Source organism: Bubalus bubalis, chromosome 3, assembly GCF_019923935.1.
Source record: "Bubalus bubalis isolate 160015118507 breed Murrah chromosome 3, NDDB_SH_1, whole genome shotgun sequence".
NCBI lineage: Eukaryota > Metazoa > Chordata > Mammalia > Artiodactyla > Bovidae > Bubalus > Bubalus bubalis.
In genome coordinates, this window is record NC_059159.1 from 162,478,603 (window position 1) to 162,495,446 (window position 16,844).

The 16,844-nt window shown below is 36.8% G+C and overlaps 1 protein-coding gene across 7 annotated transcripts in view; it reads right to left on the bottom strand.

The window, feature by feature from the left end:
- The window catches only part of LOC112583974, a 127,680-nt gene that overhangs the window by 91,016 nt on the left and 19,820 nt on the right, over window positions 1-16,844 (bottom strand). For 6 of the 7 annotated variants that reach the window (XM_044940433.2, XM_045165162.1, XM_044940438.2 and 3 more), the window contains one exon: window positions 8,950-9,265. The exons of the other annotated variant lie outside the window; for it this stretch is intronic. In XM_044940433.2, coding sequence (XP_044796368.2) covers window positions 8,976-9,265 — 290 coding nt within the window. In that variant the 3' untranslated portion in view covers window positions 8,950-8,975. Of the gene's footprint in view, window positions 1-8,949; window positions 9,266-16,844 lie in introns of those variants that run through there. 7 annotated transcript variants of the gene reach the window in all.

The following is a 16,844-nucleotide window of genomic DNA, read 5'->3' on the forward strand; positions in this document are numbered from 1 at the left end:
TGAAGCAGATAACAGTGCAAACACTGAACTGCTGGGCAGTGGCCTGGAATGTTAGGTATTCACATTTGAACAATATATATAATGGAAGTTAGGTAGTAGAAGGGAACTAGAATGTATGAAGACATACACGGTTACATGACTTCTAGATGTCTGTATACATTCAGAGTCACTAGTTGCAGGCAACAGAATAAAATTATGGCTGAATTGAGTGATAAGAGCTTTATTAAAATTGATTAGAAGTTTGGAGAAGCAGGCTCAAGAAATGGCAGGAAGTAGGGAGGCTGAGCAGACTAGCCCAGAGCAGGTGACACCAGAGGACCAGTCTAGCAGACTTAGCTGCTGCCACTAAAAAATGGTTAAGCAACGTGCCCAAGATCATACAGCTACGAAGTTGTAGAGCTGGGAACGAAACCTGGACAGTCTGATTTCAGGGTCTTCACCAGTACTGTATACTAACCAATTCAGCCAAATGAAGTCCACAAAATCTACTGTGTTGAGAGGTATGGAAGGAATGTTTATGGTGATGGGAATGATTGCTTCATATTCTCTTGCTGACCTTTTTTATGACCTTTCGTGTTTACTCTGAATGCTTTCTCTAATCTATCAGTTCTTTTTAAAAATTATTTATTTATTTTTTGACTACACTGCAGGGCATGTGGAATCCTAATTCACTGACCAGGGATGGAAGCTGTGTCCCCTGTACTGTAAGCTCTGAGTCTTAACCACTGGACCACCAGGGAAGTCTTCTTAGTTCTTTAATGTCTCTTGTCACCTACAGGACATAGTAAAGATATGCACCAGAACAATATTCTCCCATCACATCTTGAACATTGTCTGTAATGATCCACTAATGGGAGGGAAAACGCACATGAAATATTTAATGGCAGTAAAAATTGATGAGAAGTCTGGATGGATAAAAGGATGTATTTGTCACCAAAATAAAGGAGACAAAAATTTTAAATGACTTGATAATCAGTTTAATTAGGCAAATAGATAAGTTACTGTTTTAAGTCAACCACACTCTAAAATTATCCTTTTCTATGAAGTATTTTGTGCAAACTCTTTCTATATAGATAGATTGAAAGAGAGAAAGAGATTTCATGAGTAGCACTAATTCAAAGTAAAATATAGGGTCTTTAGATTCCACAGGGCATTTTCAGTCCCTCAATAACTCAGCTCTTTGGAAGGAGCTACCAAAGAGTTCAACTTCTATTTTGCCTTGTGAGAAGGAAATTCCAACGGTCTACCATCTTTTTCAGTGACAAAGCATTCTGGCTGAGCAAAAACAACATTCTTTACAAAATAGACCAGGAATATGAAGAAGACCCAAGCTAAACAGAGTGCATGCACTTGTTAAGCACAACAGAACCCAAAATACGTCTGACAGCAAAGATTAACTCCATTTGTTACATACACTCCAGCAACATATGAACCTCAAACATCAACTTATTCAACAATTTCCACTGACAGTTATAAAACTCACATCAACTTTCACCAGTCTAATCTGTTATTTAGGGATGCCAGATTAAATATTTATAAAAGAAGAAGAACTCATTTACTTCTTTTGTTTATTTTTGAGGATGGTGTGCACCTCATGGTATGTAGAACACATATGTCTTAAGAAACAATCTATATCTTTCCACATTCTTGAACAATTCTGGGAAAATGAGATTATTTTACACAGAAAACTGAGTAGAAGTCTCTCCCTCAGTCTTTAAAAGTTCTCTGGTCATCTGATATACTTTTGAGAATTTGGACAGAATAAAACTTCATGGAAACTATGACAGTACCTGAAATGTTTGCAACTGCACACAGCTATTACAGTATACTGTTATCTCTGCAGATTATAGCATAGAGACCACCCTTGTTATTGGGACAAAACTATTTGCTAATACTGAGGCAGCATGACACAGAAGAAAAAAAAAAAGAATTTGGAGAAAGATCTGGACTGGAAAACATATCATCAAGAATGCCTGTCTGTCTATCCATAAGCCCCAGACAACCCACTGTCTAAAGAGATAGGAACACTTCCTTCATTCCTCAGGGAGGGATTATTTCAAAATGAATGAAAAGCCTATAAATGACCAGGAGCTGCTTCAAAACACAAACATCAAATTCTTAATGTTTGTGTTAGCAAACATTAGCACAACATTAGAAGGTAGCACAAACATCAAATTATTAATTCTTCTATGGGCTGCAGTTCTTTATTCTTGGCACAGAGATAAATATGATAGCTTTTACCCAGTTTTCTGAGTGGACAATCAACTTAATAAAATACAGGGTGCATTCAGTGTTTATAATCTGGTTTGGAAATTCTGAGCATTAGTAATTTTTGAAGTTATGTATTATTTTGATCTTAGTGATTTGGCTACTTTTGTTAAAATAAAAATCTACTTCATGTATTCATTTATTATTTATGTCCCTCCAAATTTCAAAAAGGATTTTCAGAGACATAAAAAGAAATGAAAAAAAAAAAAAAAGATTGAGACATTGAGAGGATGTAGGAAAGTAAGTAAATGTAAGAGAAAACAATGTTGAGAAAAAAATATTTCAATTGAACACAAGACAGATATTTTCAGCAAATAGAGGGAAATAAAAGGCTTTGGTATAAAATGGTACTGCTTAGTAACGTCTGCAGCAACTTTTCCTGAACACACCCTAAGACCGTGATGAAGATTCAGAAAATTATGAAACTAGCAAGATTAATAGACAATATAATAGAAATGTGTGGAAGGAAAGGAATTTCTACCAACTAAAACGTCAATGGAGTTGGATTGAGAAAAAATCATTCAGGGATTCCCCAGCTTCATTGTGTGAAAAGAGGGGCTCTGCTGAGTTGAAAGATAGCAATGGAGACACCTCATCCTTCGTCTAGTCTATTCCTCTGGCTGCATACAAGAAGAGGCCTATAGCAAAGGCTGAATTGGGAAGGGCCTTGGTAAGAATGCACAACACAGGCTGTGATATTTCAATTGTTCTTGGGTTCAGAAAGGGGAACTAAGAGAAAAGCATGATTTGTATCAGCAGAATGCACTCTACAAATATATAGAACATAATGAAATTTTAGCCAAAGGGCATGCAGTGAAACAGTATTATAAAAAACATACATCTTGACTGATTAAATGAAAACCAAGTCTAAATAGGTCTTATCATTTTTAAAATGAAGAAAAAATTTTAATTTCAATTTTAAGTAAAAATTTTAAATAAAATATTTTCAATATTTTAATATTTTTATAAAATTTTTTATTTTCAATTTTTTTAATTGAAGAAAAATATAAATAGGCCCTATGAAGGAAAAAAATGTGTCACAAAGAAAAAAAGACTATCACTTTGATAATCTAATAGAGAATTACCTATCTTTGAAAATGATATTTAGAAGGAATCAAAGGAAAATTTTAGAAAACTTGGCAATCCTAAGTAGGGTCCAAGAGGACACAGCAAGTATAAAAGAAAGAAAAGACAAGTGAGAATGCAACAAAATGAGAGCAAAGGCAGTAGTTAGAGATAAACAGGGGTTGAGTGAGGTAACAAAGAACGAAACAGAAACTAGCAGAATTAAAATCTGCAGTTGAAGACATTAAAGAGAAGGAATGACATGGAAAATAAAGCAAATGTGGAAAATAACTTGAGCTTTCCTAATATGTAGCTGTAAAGGACAAGTGCTAAAAACTATGCAAGAAATTATAAATATAGAGCACTTAGATGAAAATCTAATCAAAGAATTAGTTATGGTCACCCCAACAAAATCAGAACAATTTTAGAAGTCATAACTTGGCTGAGCTTAAAAGCATAAGAATTACAATATTCACACCAAAAGCAATTAACAAGTTCTAAGAAAAATTAATGAAAAGAGACCAATGTCAAATTTCCTCCATTACAAGGATAAATACCCTATAATTTTTCACGGGCAAACATTTATATCCACAAAGGAAACGTTTAAGATTAAAAATTTTAAACCACCACCACCACCAACAACAACAACAAAAAATATCGTGCTGGCCTCAAAATTCTCTCTAATAAAAAAAGTCAAAAGAAAGTACAGAAAAGACTATAGAATTTCCTGGGGGTAAACTCAGGGTACAAAAATGCTATTTCCACATGGTCATTCCTGTATAAAAGAAAAAAACAGTAATTCCAGGCATGAAAAAATCCAGAAAATACAGAATCCAAGTATCTTTTTTTCTCAGAGTAAATTTTCCCTTTTTATTTATAAAATACATAACAAGTTTATTATCAACAAATTTTCAAATAAGCAATCAAAAGGTTAGAATCACTCATACCTCTACCACTCAGAGATGACCATCCAGTTTCACTTAGCCATCTGTCACAAATTGTCCTTCTCATTAAAAATTCTCTTACAGCAGCATTTGTAATGTTGGGGTTAGGGGTTAGAGTTTATTCCAGTATGGAAAATAAAATTTAAAATATAGATGTGTCACAATTTTTTTATTTACCAATTCCCTGTGACCCAAGTTTCAGCTGGGCTCACCTTTGGAAAGGCACTGGTGAGTCCAATGCTCTCTCCCTTCCCAAGATCCTGCAAATTCCTAGGGGATTTAAATTCCTTACCTTTGGCTCTGAGCTCCAGCTCTCCACTGAGTTCCTTTGGAATATGATTGCCTTGGCATGCTGTCTGATCCTGTCATCTCCCTGCTTAGAACCTTTTAATAAATAATTTTCCATTGCCCTTGTAATTAAGTATATATTATTCAGCTTAATTTACACATCCTACTTGTGCCTCTAGCCTCATTTCCAGACTCTACTCCCTCCACTACCTTCTCCCCTCCTTCCCCCATGCTCCAACAATATGAACAATTAATTTCAATTTTCCAACTGAGTCTAATTTCCTCTTACCTCCAAGCTTTTAGCAAGTTGCTCAAAAAATATTTACTCATCTACTTTTTTGACACTTTGCTAGAGACCTAAAGGGGCTAGTCCAGAACAAACAAATAGATCAGTGGAACAGAATGTGCAGCCAGAAGACAGACTTCACTATGTATAAGAATTTAATATATTATAAAATGGTGTCACACACCAGTGAGAACATAATAAACTATCTAACAAATATTATTGGGAACATTGGCTTCTACTGGAAAAAAAAAAAGTCAAGAATAATAAAGTGAAAGCCTCACCTAATACTATGTATAAACATTAACAAACCAGACTAAAAAGTTAAATGGAGACATGAAATCATTAAAAACCAGAAGTAATTACAGATGGTTATTTAACAGGTCTTAAGGTGCCTATATGCTTAGAAAGAAATTTCTAAGCATATAGGCAATGGAGAAATATTTAAAGGAAAAATGTAACAGATCTGATAACATGAAAATTAGAGACTTTGGCAATTAGGGAAAACAAAGAGAAAATAACAAACTGGGCTGAATGCAATAAATGTTCTATGTGTCAGAGGGTTCCCAGCTCACTCAGAGAAAAGGTCCAAGTCCATACACCCTTAGTTCTCCAGCCTCATCTCCCACCACTCTTACACCCTTCGCCCACCTCACTTGACTCAGGACCATACGGATCCCTTTCTGTTCTTCAGCCCCTCCTAGATGCTGCTACCTGACCTTAGCTTTTGCTATGCTCTCCTCCAGGTTTTCTTTTTCCCTGGTTACCTGCAAATCTTGCTTCTGCATTGCTGTTATTAGTTTCCAACTGCTGTTGTAACAAATGACCACAAACATGAAAACACCACACACATTTGTTATCTTACAGTTCTGAAAACCAGAAGTCCTAGAATCAAGGTGTCAGCAGGCCTGTATCCTTTCTAGAGGCTCTAGGGGAATATCTGTTTCCATGCCTTTTTCAGCTCCTACAGGCTGTTTGCATTCTTCAGTTCATAATCCCTTCCTCCAACTTCAAGCCAGCAACATAGCATCTTCAAATCTCTCCAACTCTGCTTCCAGTATCACATCTCTTAATGGACTCTCCTGCGACCCTCTTACAAGGACCCTTGTAATTACATTGGATCTATCTGAATAATCCAGGAAAACTTTCCCATCTCAAAATCATTAACTTAATCAAATCTGCAAAGTACATTTTACATGTAAGGTAACTAACGTGTGTGGGTTTTAGAGATTTGAACATGGAAATCTTTGGAGGGAAGAATTATTTTGCCTGCAAAATTTACTTCAGATATCTGCTCAAATGTTACTTTATCAGAAAGATGTGGACACACCTAAATAAAATAGGAAGAGCTTCTGCTCCAACTCGACACCTGACCTTCTCACTGTATTTTACTGTTTTGTATAATACTTTACACCTACTGATCTATGCAATCTCCATTAGGCCAAGGACTTTGTACTGTTTACTCATGGACTCTCATAGCTAGAACAGTGGAAAGCACATGTTAGGTGCTCAATAAATGTTTGCTGAATGAATAAATAGGAAAAAATAAAAATGACTTATTTCTAGGGAAAAATTTTAAAAGGGAGAAACACCAGAGGTGATAAGTTATCTCTTACATTAAGACAGAAGTAGCTAAAAGGAAGCGAGGGAAGGAGGCAAAGAAGGAGAGAGGATTGCATAGCTAATGAATTGTGAAAGATTCCTCTTAACCGGTCCCTGAGATGTTCACTAAGTCACACATTAGATTTTCCTTAAATTTTGGCCAGAGCAATATAAGTTGCTGTAATGGAGGCGAGATGTGAAAAGTCTGGACACTGGGCAAGAAAAATCAGCTTCTTTCATGCTCCTCCTGCCTCCATGGTAACCTAAGGAAGGCAGTCTGAGCAAAATCAAAAAGGAAGAGGGGAAGAGGATTGTTGAGCCCCTGTGGCTGGTTTACAACAAAAGTCTGTTACGCCATGATTTGTAGTCCCTTATTCAGCAGGAAAGAATCTTGGAAAAACAAGCATCTTGTTCTTGGAATGTCAGAGAGAATCAAAACAATTCGAAATTCAATCAGCAGCTTTGAGCAAAACACATATTCTTTTCTTGTGCTAGTTTTAAAAAGTAATTCCTCACACAGTAGATTTTTACAGAACTGGAAACTGCTAGAATAATGAAAAAGTCTAGGAAAAACCTGAATCACCCTGGCTTCCTAAGATTTGGGGCTGGTGCAGGGCTGCAGGGTGTGACAAGGGAGAGCGTGGGAGGGGGAATGATGTGTGAAATGGAAGATTGGGTTCTGGCAAGGGGAGTGCCTGCTCTGAAATTTTCACAGCAGAATAATTACACTCGAAACTTTGCTTTTACTTTTCCTTAAAATGCATGAGGCCACATGATTGTTCCAGTCATTTTTGCTGTATAAAAATTATTCCACGATTTAGTGGTATATAAACTACAATGGTTTGGTTTTGCTCACAATTTCAAGAGTCTGGAATTTAGGAAAGATTCTCACTTGGGGTCTCTCATGCAGATGCATTCAGATGTCCACTGAGGCTGCAGTCATCTGAAGGTTTGCCTGGCTGAACATCCAAAATGGTGTAATCACTTAGCTGGCGAGCGCGGCTGAACTTCTGTTGGGAGGTCCACTGGCTACTCACATCCTCTCCAGTGTGGCTCTCCTAGGTAGTCGAATTTCTTATAGGGTTTCTTCTATCCCATGATAAAACATGGCTTCTTTATCCCTAAAGGGAAATGTGGAAGCCCCATGGCCTTTTCTGACCTTGCCTTGGAAATGACACAGCATCACTTCTGATGCATTCTCTGAAATACCAAGTGAGTCACTAAGGTAAGCCTGGATTCAAGGGGGAGGAAGTACGGACCCCACCTCTTAATGAGCTATGCCAAGCAACTGATTCTCTAGAAATAATTTTTAACCAATTTGACAAATTGTTCCTTTCTTCCCTGGTACGTCCCACTTGGGATATTGTTTCACTTGTTCTGTGTTGAGATATTTACTCCTTACTTCATGGGGTGTATTGCTAATTCTTAGTGGTTATCTCTGAAGTTTATTTGGTATTTATGGAAGACTCTTCCCTCCAAAATTCACTGCACACTGAAGGCGGAGGCCACGAGGTGCTCTGGCTCCCTGTCTCCATCCTGAACTGACTCTGTCAGCAGCATGTTTTCATAGGCAACTCTGTCTTTTCCAACCCAGTGACGGGAATAATGAACAAATATGCTCCTTTGGATTCCTCATTATATGCCTTTAAGATGCCACGGTGCTTCTTTTGAAACACCATTCATCATTTTCCTAGAGTGAATATGCCACTCATATTGTCATTTGATCACTTCATACCAATGCGAGGTAAGGGGTAGTTACTAAGTCAGTTTGAGCTATCTGTACTTAATTCCACCAAAATTTATCTTATGGTATCAGAATAATATATAGAATTACTCACCCCCCAAAAAAAATAGATGTGAAAAAAAAGACTAAACAAGCTCTTGAACTAAGCCTGGCTCATCTCACGAATTTGTATGCTGAGTATGCTGATTATGAACCCTGTCTATACACCACTGAAATCATAAAAATCATTACAGTGTCCTAGGATTAGCACAGACACCAATGGCCTAAGTAATTACAAGGCAATCAGCATAAAAAAGACTCTTGGATTTTGATGGAGGTCAGTCTGACATGATTTTAATAAGTGGCCCCATTGCTTTAATAATCTATTTCCTTCTTCAATATTAAATTTATAAGAAAAATGAAGATCTTTAAAAGAAGCCTTGAAAATTTAATCTTCATTTTCCAGATTTTCTTTAGGGGAAAAAATATTTGTTTTTACAATATATTGCTTCACAAAATGGTTTTTGATAACATCTAAACTGTTTAGATTGCTTTGGGACACAATTATGTCTTTTAAAAAACAATAACAACAGCTAAACTATGTATTATAGTAATTTTGTGACCCCCTGATTCTATGTGCTGTGGGTTTACAAATGGTTTCTTTCACATTGCCACTGTGAAATTTTTTCTAACAAATCTTGTGAAACATAATGAATATCTGTATATGGGATGTAAGGGGCCAGGTCAACCTCCAAACTTCATTATGTGATCAATTATTATTTCTTAAATATTTATTTAACATTCACAGTGAAAATATGCATGACTGTGTGGCATGAAAGACCACCAGCCTAAGACAGGACCAGCTACTGGATCGAGATAAATAAGCAAAACCAATGTTCCATGTCTGTAGCCTTATAAGACTACTTGCTGGAGCTTCATTTCTGCTTCTTCTCACTTCTTGTTTCCCAGAGCTTTTGGTTCTCAGCAAAACTCCTAGATGACTCCAGAAATCTCTCTCCAGTGGCCAGGGCACCTCCTTATACCACAGCTGCTGTCTCTCCCAGACCCTGCTACTCCCACTGGTCTGCAGTCCTGGGCAGGAGAAGAAGCAAAAGTCAGTGAGGCATCTCCATCCCCAAAATGGGTTGCACTTTTAGCAGAAAGGTGGATACTCCAGGAGCACCTAGGTGCAACTGCATGTGTCTCTTATATTTCTTTTTCCTAGGATGAGGCATATCAGAAGTCTCTAAAGAGGAAAGAACTTTCCACTGTTTATCAAAGCTAAGAAATAACTGATCACATAATAAGTGGGAAAAAATTTAAGAAGAAATAGAAAAAAAAAGTTTTTTTCTTTAAGCTGAGAACATGGATAAGCTATGAGTGTTACGGTGGTTGATCTGCTAATTCCTTATTGCTCTGTCTATTCTAGATGAAAAGATTAGTAATTCTAGAAACTAGAATGAAGTTCAAATGCCTAGGAGTTTGGATATTTTTTACTGTAAATAATTTTAGGAAAAGTCCACCTCTGGTATGCAATGAGCTGGGGATATTTTTCATGAAAAATAAAATAAGAATGCCTTTTATTAATATTGGTATTGGTTTTTTAAATTTACAAAGAGTATCAAAATACATTATTCCATTTGATTCTCAAAACAAAGCAGTGAAGTGGACAGGAAAATGATACTGTGATCCCCATTTTAAATATGAGGAAATTGAGACTCAAAAATCATGAAGCCCCTGACCAAGACCTTATAAACAGTAAACAGTGATATGTGGATTTGATCTCAGTTCAATGTATTTTCCATTACAACATAATGCCCTATATATAACTCTCTCTTTTTTTCCCTAGAAAAATGAAAGCACTTTGGTTTTAAAATTTTAAAAGGTTGTTGGATTTATAGGAAAAAAAAATTTCCTTTTTAAAATTGCATGAATAATAGATCTTCACTGGAGAAAAACAAGAGAAAAACTTGAAAAGGGAGAAAACTCTCTGGGTTACAACCCAGAGATAATAATACCTTAAATTAATAACTTGGTGTATTTTCCTTCAGACTATTTCCTATGCAAATTTTCCCATGTAAATAACTGCATATTTGCTTACAAAAATTGTGTTATTTTTATAGACTGCTTTGTGCCTTGCCTTTTATTCTTAATGTATTTGAACTTTCTATGGTTAGTTGGTTAAAACTAAACAAAATAATGGTTAAAAATACCATTATTTTGATAACCACATAATATATCATAGCATATCTTTATTTAAACAAGTCCCTAAAATGCCATATTTAGACTGTTTCCAAATTTCTTATTACAAATAAGTAATGTGAATACTAAAATCAAATTGATTACATTCTTTGTAGCCAAAGATGGAGAAGCCTGTATACAGTCAGTAAAAATAAGACCTGGAGCTGACTGTTGGCTTAGATCATCAACTTCTTATAGCAAAATTCAGGCTTAAACTAAAGAAAACCAGGAAAAAACACTAGACCAGCCGGGTATGACTTAAATCAAATCCCATATGAATTCGCAGCAGAGGTAACAAATAGATTCAAGGGAGTAGATCTAGTTAACAGTGTGCCTTAAAGAACTATGGGCAGGAGTCCATAATATTGTACAGGAGGTGGCAAACAAAACCATCCACAGAAAAAGAAAAGCAAGAACGCAAAGTGGTTATCTGAGGAGGCTTTATAAATAGCGGAAGAATGAAGTGAAGTGAAAAGCAAGGGAGAGAGGGAAAGATACGTTCAATTAAATGCACAGTTCCAAAGAACAGATAGAAGAGACAAAAAGCACTTCTTCAATCAACAGTGCTTAATAATAGAAGAAAACAATAAAAGGGAAGGACTAGAGATCTCTTCAGGAAAGTTGAAAACATCAAGGGAGCATTCTGCCCAAAGATGGACACAAGAAAGGATAAAAATGGTAGAGACCTAGTAGATGCTGAAGAGATCAAGATGAGATGGAAAGAATACATGGAAGAACTATATAAAAAAGATTTAATGAACCGGTTACTATGATGGTGTGATTAGTCACCCAGAGACAGACAGAGTGAGAAGTGAGGTGGGCCTTAAGAAGCACTTTGGTTAATAAAGCTAGTGAATGCAATGAAACTCCAGCAGAACTATTCAAATCCCTAAAAGACAATGCCATCAGGATTTTGCATTCATTATGTCAGCAAATCTGGAAGATCCAGCAGTGGCCACAGAACTGGAAAAGGTCAATCTTCATCCCAGTTCCTAAAAAGGGTAGTACCAAAGAACATGCTAACCATCATACAGTCATACTCATCTCCCATGCAGGTAAGGTCAGGCTTAAAACCTTGCATGCTAGGCTTCAGCATAATGTGAACCAAGAACTTTCCGATGTCCAAGCTGGCTTTAGAAAAGGAAGAAGAACTAGAGATAAAATTGCCAACATTTTCTGGATTATAGAGAAGGGAATTTCATAAAAACATCTATCTCTGTTTCACTGACTATGCTAAAGCCTTTGACTGTTTGGATCATGACAAATTGTGGAAAGCTCTTAGAGAGAGGGGAGTACCAGACCATCTTACCTGTCTCCTGAGAAACCTGTATGTGAGTCAAGAAGCAGCAGTTAGAACCCTGTATGGAACAACTGATTGGTTCAAGATCGAGAAAGGAGTATGACAGGGCTGTCTGCTGTTACCCTGTTTGTTTAACCTATACACTTAGCACATCATGAGAAATGTCAGGTTGGATGAGTTACAAGCTGGAATCAATATAGGCAGGAGAAACATCAACAACCTCAGAGAGTCGTATGATACCACTCTAATGGCAGAAAGCAAACAGGAGCTAAAGAGCCTCTTGACAAGGGTGAAGGAGGAGAGTTGAAAGAGCCGGCTTAAGACTAAATATTTAAAAAACTAAGATCATGAGATCTGGCCCCATTACTGCATGGCAAATAGAAGGGGGAAATGTGGAAGGAGTGATAAATTTCCTCTTCTTGGGCTCTAGAATCACTGTGGACAGTGACTGCAGTCATAAAATCAGAAGATGATTGCATCTTGGCAGGAAAGCAATGACAAACCTAGACAGTGTATTGAAAAGCAGAGACATGATTCTGCCAACAGAGGTCCGTAGAGTCAAGCCTCTGGTCTTCCCAGTGGTCACGTATGGTTGTAAGAGCTGGACCATAAAGAAGGCAGAATACCAAAGAACTGATGCCTTCAAACTGTAGTGCTGGAGAAGACTCCTGAAAGTCCTTTGGATGGCAAGGAGATCAAACCAGTCAATCTTAAGGGAGATCAACCCTGAATATTCACTGGAAGGACTGATGCTGAAGCTGAAGCTCCAGAATTTTGGTCATCTGATGTGAACAAACAACTCATTAGAAAGTCCCTGATGCTGGGAAAAATTGAGGGCAGAAGAAGAGGGTGTCAGAGGATGAGATGGCTGGATGGTATCACCGATGAAATGAACATGAACTTGGGCAAACTCCAGGAGATGGTGAGAGACAGGGAGGCCTGGCATGCTGCAGTCCATGGGGTTGCAAAGAATTGGACATGACTGGGTGACTGAATGACAACAAAAACAAATGTGAATATTTCCATAATAAACTTCAGACAAACCAGAATTAAAGAACATTCAGCAAAATAATCACCTTTACTCCTCAAAATAAAAACCTGAGGTTCAAGGAATGTAAGGGAAAAATGAAAAGCTGCTCCCAAATTAATGAAGATCAAAGAGACTGAGTTTCAAATATTTTTCAAGGTACTGTAAGATTAAAAATATTTTATTTTTCATGTTTATGTATTATTTGTGTGAAAAGTATTATCAATCTATTACAGCACAATATTATATAGCTGACTATGTTAATTGGATACCCAGGCTAATTTTGTTGGATTTACAGACAAATTGGACTTATGAACATGCTCTTGGAACACAACTTGTTCATATATAGATTTACTTTGTAGAAAACCCTAAAGTCTCCACCAAAAAGCTATTAGAACTAACACATAAATTCAGCAAAGTTGCAGGATATAAGATTAATATACAGAATTCTGTTACTTTTCCATACATTAATAATGAACTATCAGAAAGAGAAAACAATTTAAAATCACATCAGAAAGAATAAAATACCTATGAATAAATTTAACCAAGGTGGTGAAAGACCTATCCTCTGAAAACTATTACAACAACTGATGAAGGAAATTGAAAACAATACATAGAAATGGAGATATACCATGTTCAAGTATTAGAAGAATTACTTTTGTTAAAATGCCCATACTACTCAAAACAATCTATAGATTTAATACAATCCCTATCAAAATACCCAGGACATTTTTCACAGAACAAGAACTAATTCTAAAACTATTTGGAACCACAAAAGACCCTGAAATGCCAAAGCAATCCTGAGGAATGAAGAACAAAGCTGGAAGGATCACATCCCCTGACTTCAGACTGCCCTTCAAAGCTACCATAATCAAAACAGTATGGTACTGGCATAAAAACAGATGCATAAATCAATAGAACAGAACAGAGAGCCTGGAAATAAATCCCCACACTTCTGTGCAATTAATCTACAATGAAGGATGCAAAAATATATGGAGAAAATAAATGGAGAAAAGACAGTCTCTTCAATAAGTGATACTGGGAAAATTGGAGAGCTCCATGTGATAGAATGAAATTAGAACACTGTCTCATACCATATGCAAAAATAAACTCAAAATGGATTAAAGACCTAAATTTAAGACTTAAAACCACAAGAATCCTAGAAGAGAATGTATGTAGAATACTTTTGACATAAATAACAGCAATATGTTATTTAGGAACTGTGAACTTCCAGATACTCAAGCTGGTTTTAGAAAAGGCAGAGGAACCAGAGATCAAATTGCCAACATCCGCTGGATCATCGAAAAAGCAAGAGAGTTCCCGAAAAACATCTATTTCTGCTTTATTGACTATTCCAAAGCCTTTGACTGTGTGGATCACAATAAACTGTGGGAAATTCTGAAAGAGATGGGCATACCAGACCACCCGACCTGCCTCTTGAAAAACCTGTATGCAGGTCAGGAAGCAACAGTTAGAACGGGACATGAAACAACAGACTGGTTCTAAATAGGAAAAGGAGTCTGTCAAGGCTGTATATTGTCACCCTGCTTATTTAACTTATATGCAGAGTACATCATGAGAAATGCTGGGCCTGAGGAAGCACAAGCTGGAATCAAGATTGCCAGGAAAAATACAATAACTTCAGATATGCAGACGATACCACCCTTATGGCAGAAAGTGAAGAAGAACTAAAGAGCCTCTTGATGAAAGCGCAAGAGGAGAGTGAAAAAGTTGGCTTAAAGCTCAACATTCAGAAAACTGAGATCATGGCATCCCGTCCCATCACTTCATGGCAGATAGATGGGGAAACAGTGGCTGACTGTATTTTTCTGGGCTCTAAAATCACGGCAGATGGTGACTGCAGCCATGAAATTAAAAGACACTTACTCCTTTGAAGGGAAGTTATGACCAGCCTGCTGCTGCTGCTAAGTCGCTTCAGTCATGTCTGACTCTGTGCAACCCCATAGATAGCAGCCCACCAGGCTCTGCCGTCCCTGGAATTCTTCAGGCAAGAACACTGGAGTGGGTTGCCATTTCCTTCTCCAATGCATGAAAATGAAAAGTGAAAGTGAAGTCATTCAGTCATGTCTGACTCTTTGTGACCCCATGGACTGCAGCCTACCAGGCTCCTCTGCCCATGGGATTCTCCAGGCAAGAGTACTGGCGTGGGTTGCCATTGCCTTCTCTGATGACCAACCTAGACAGCATATTAAAAAGCAGAGACATTACTTTGTCAACAAAGGTCCATCTAGTCAAGGCTATGGTTTTTCCAGTGGTCATGTATAGATGTGAGAGTTGGACTATAAAGAAAGCTGAACACCGAAGAATTGATGCTTTTGAACTGTGGTGTTGGAGAAAACTCTTGAGAGTCCTTGGACTGCAAGGAGATCCAACTAGTCCACCCTAAAGGAGATCAGTCCTGGGTGTTCATTGGAAGGACTGATGTTGAGGCTGAAACTCCAATACTTTGGCCACCTAATGCAAAGAGCTGACTCATTGGAAAAGACCCTGATGCTGGGAAAGATTGAGGGCAGGAGGAGAACGGGATGACAGAGGATGAGATGGTTGGATGGCATCACCGACTCAATGGACATGGGTTTGGGTGGACTCCAGGAGTTGGTGATGGACAGGGAGGCCTGGTGTGCTGCGGTTCATGGAGTCACAAAGAGTCGGACACGACTGAGCAACTGAACTGAACTGAACTGAACTCCTAAGACAAAGGGAACAAAAATAAAAATAAATAGAAGCTAATTAAACTTAGAAGCTTTTACACAGCAAAGGAAACCACTGACAAAAAGAAAAGACAGTCTACTGAATGACAGAAAATATTTGCAAGGATATGACCAAAATATATAAACAGCTCATATAGCTCAATATGAAAAAAAAAAACAAAACCCAAACAACCTGATTAAATAATGAGCATAAGACTTTAATAGAAATTTTTTCAAAGAAGACATGCAGGTGGTCAACAGGCACATGAAAAGATGTTCAACACTATTAATCATCAGAGAAATGCAAATCAAAAACCACAATGAAACAGCACCTCACACTTATCAGAATGGCTATCATCAAAAAGACAAGAAATAACAAGTGTCGACAAGGATGTGGAGAAAAGGGAACCCTTGTACACAGTTGGTGGGAGATGTAAATTGGTGCAGTCACTGTGGAAAACAGTATAAAAGTTCCTAAAGAAACTAAAAATAGAACTACTGTATGATCTAAAAATTCCAGTCCTGGATATATATTTGAAGAAAATGAAAATATTTATTCAAAAAGATAAATGTACCCCAATGTTCACAGTACTATTATTTCGATAGGCAAGATAGGAAACAATCTAAGCATTCATCAACAAATGAATGGATAAAGTTGATGTGATATATACCTACACAGTGGACTATTACTCAATCATAAAAGAGAATGAAATTCTGCCTTTTCCAACAACGTGGATGTACCTACAGGTTATTATGCTTAGTGAAATACGTCAGACAGAGAAAAACAAAATACTTTATACTATCACAAACACGTGGAAACTAAAAAATAAAACAAATAAATGACTAACAAAACAGAAACCAACTCATAGATATAGACAACAAATTTGTAGTTACCAGTGGGGAGAAGGTAGAGAGGAGGGACAAGATAGGGTATGGGATTAATAGATACAAACTACTATGTATAAAATAAATAAACATCAAGGATATACTGTACAGTATAGGGAAATATAGCCACTGTTTTGTAATAACTTTCGATGGAATATAATCGGTAAATACACTGAATCATGAAGTTTTACACTTGAAATTAATATAACATCATAGATCAACCATACTTCAATTTTTAAAAGAGAAAGAAAAAACAAGGAAGTTCTTTTTATACTACTCTTGTAACTTTGTTTGAAATTACATCAAAATTAAATGTTACCTCTGACAACTGCTAGGAAAACTATACAAGTGATAGGCACAAAAATTTGACAAAAGATAAATCAAGATGGAATCCTAAAAAAAAGTGTACATGGAACCCACAGGAAGCTTAAAAAAAGAGAAATAGAGGAATCAAACAGAAACAAATACAAAAATGACATTTTAAGTTCTAGCATATCAATAATTACC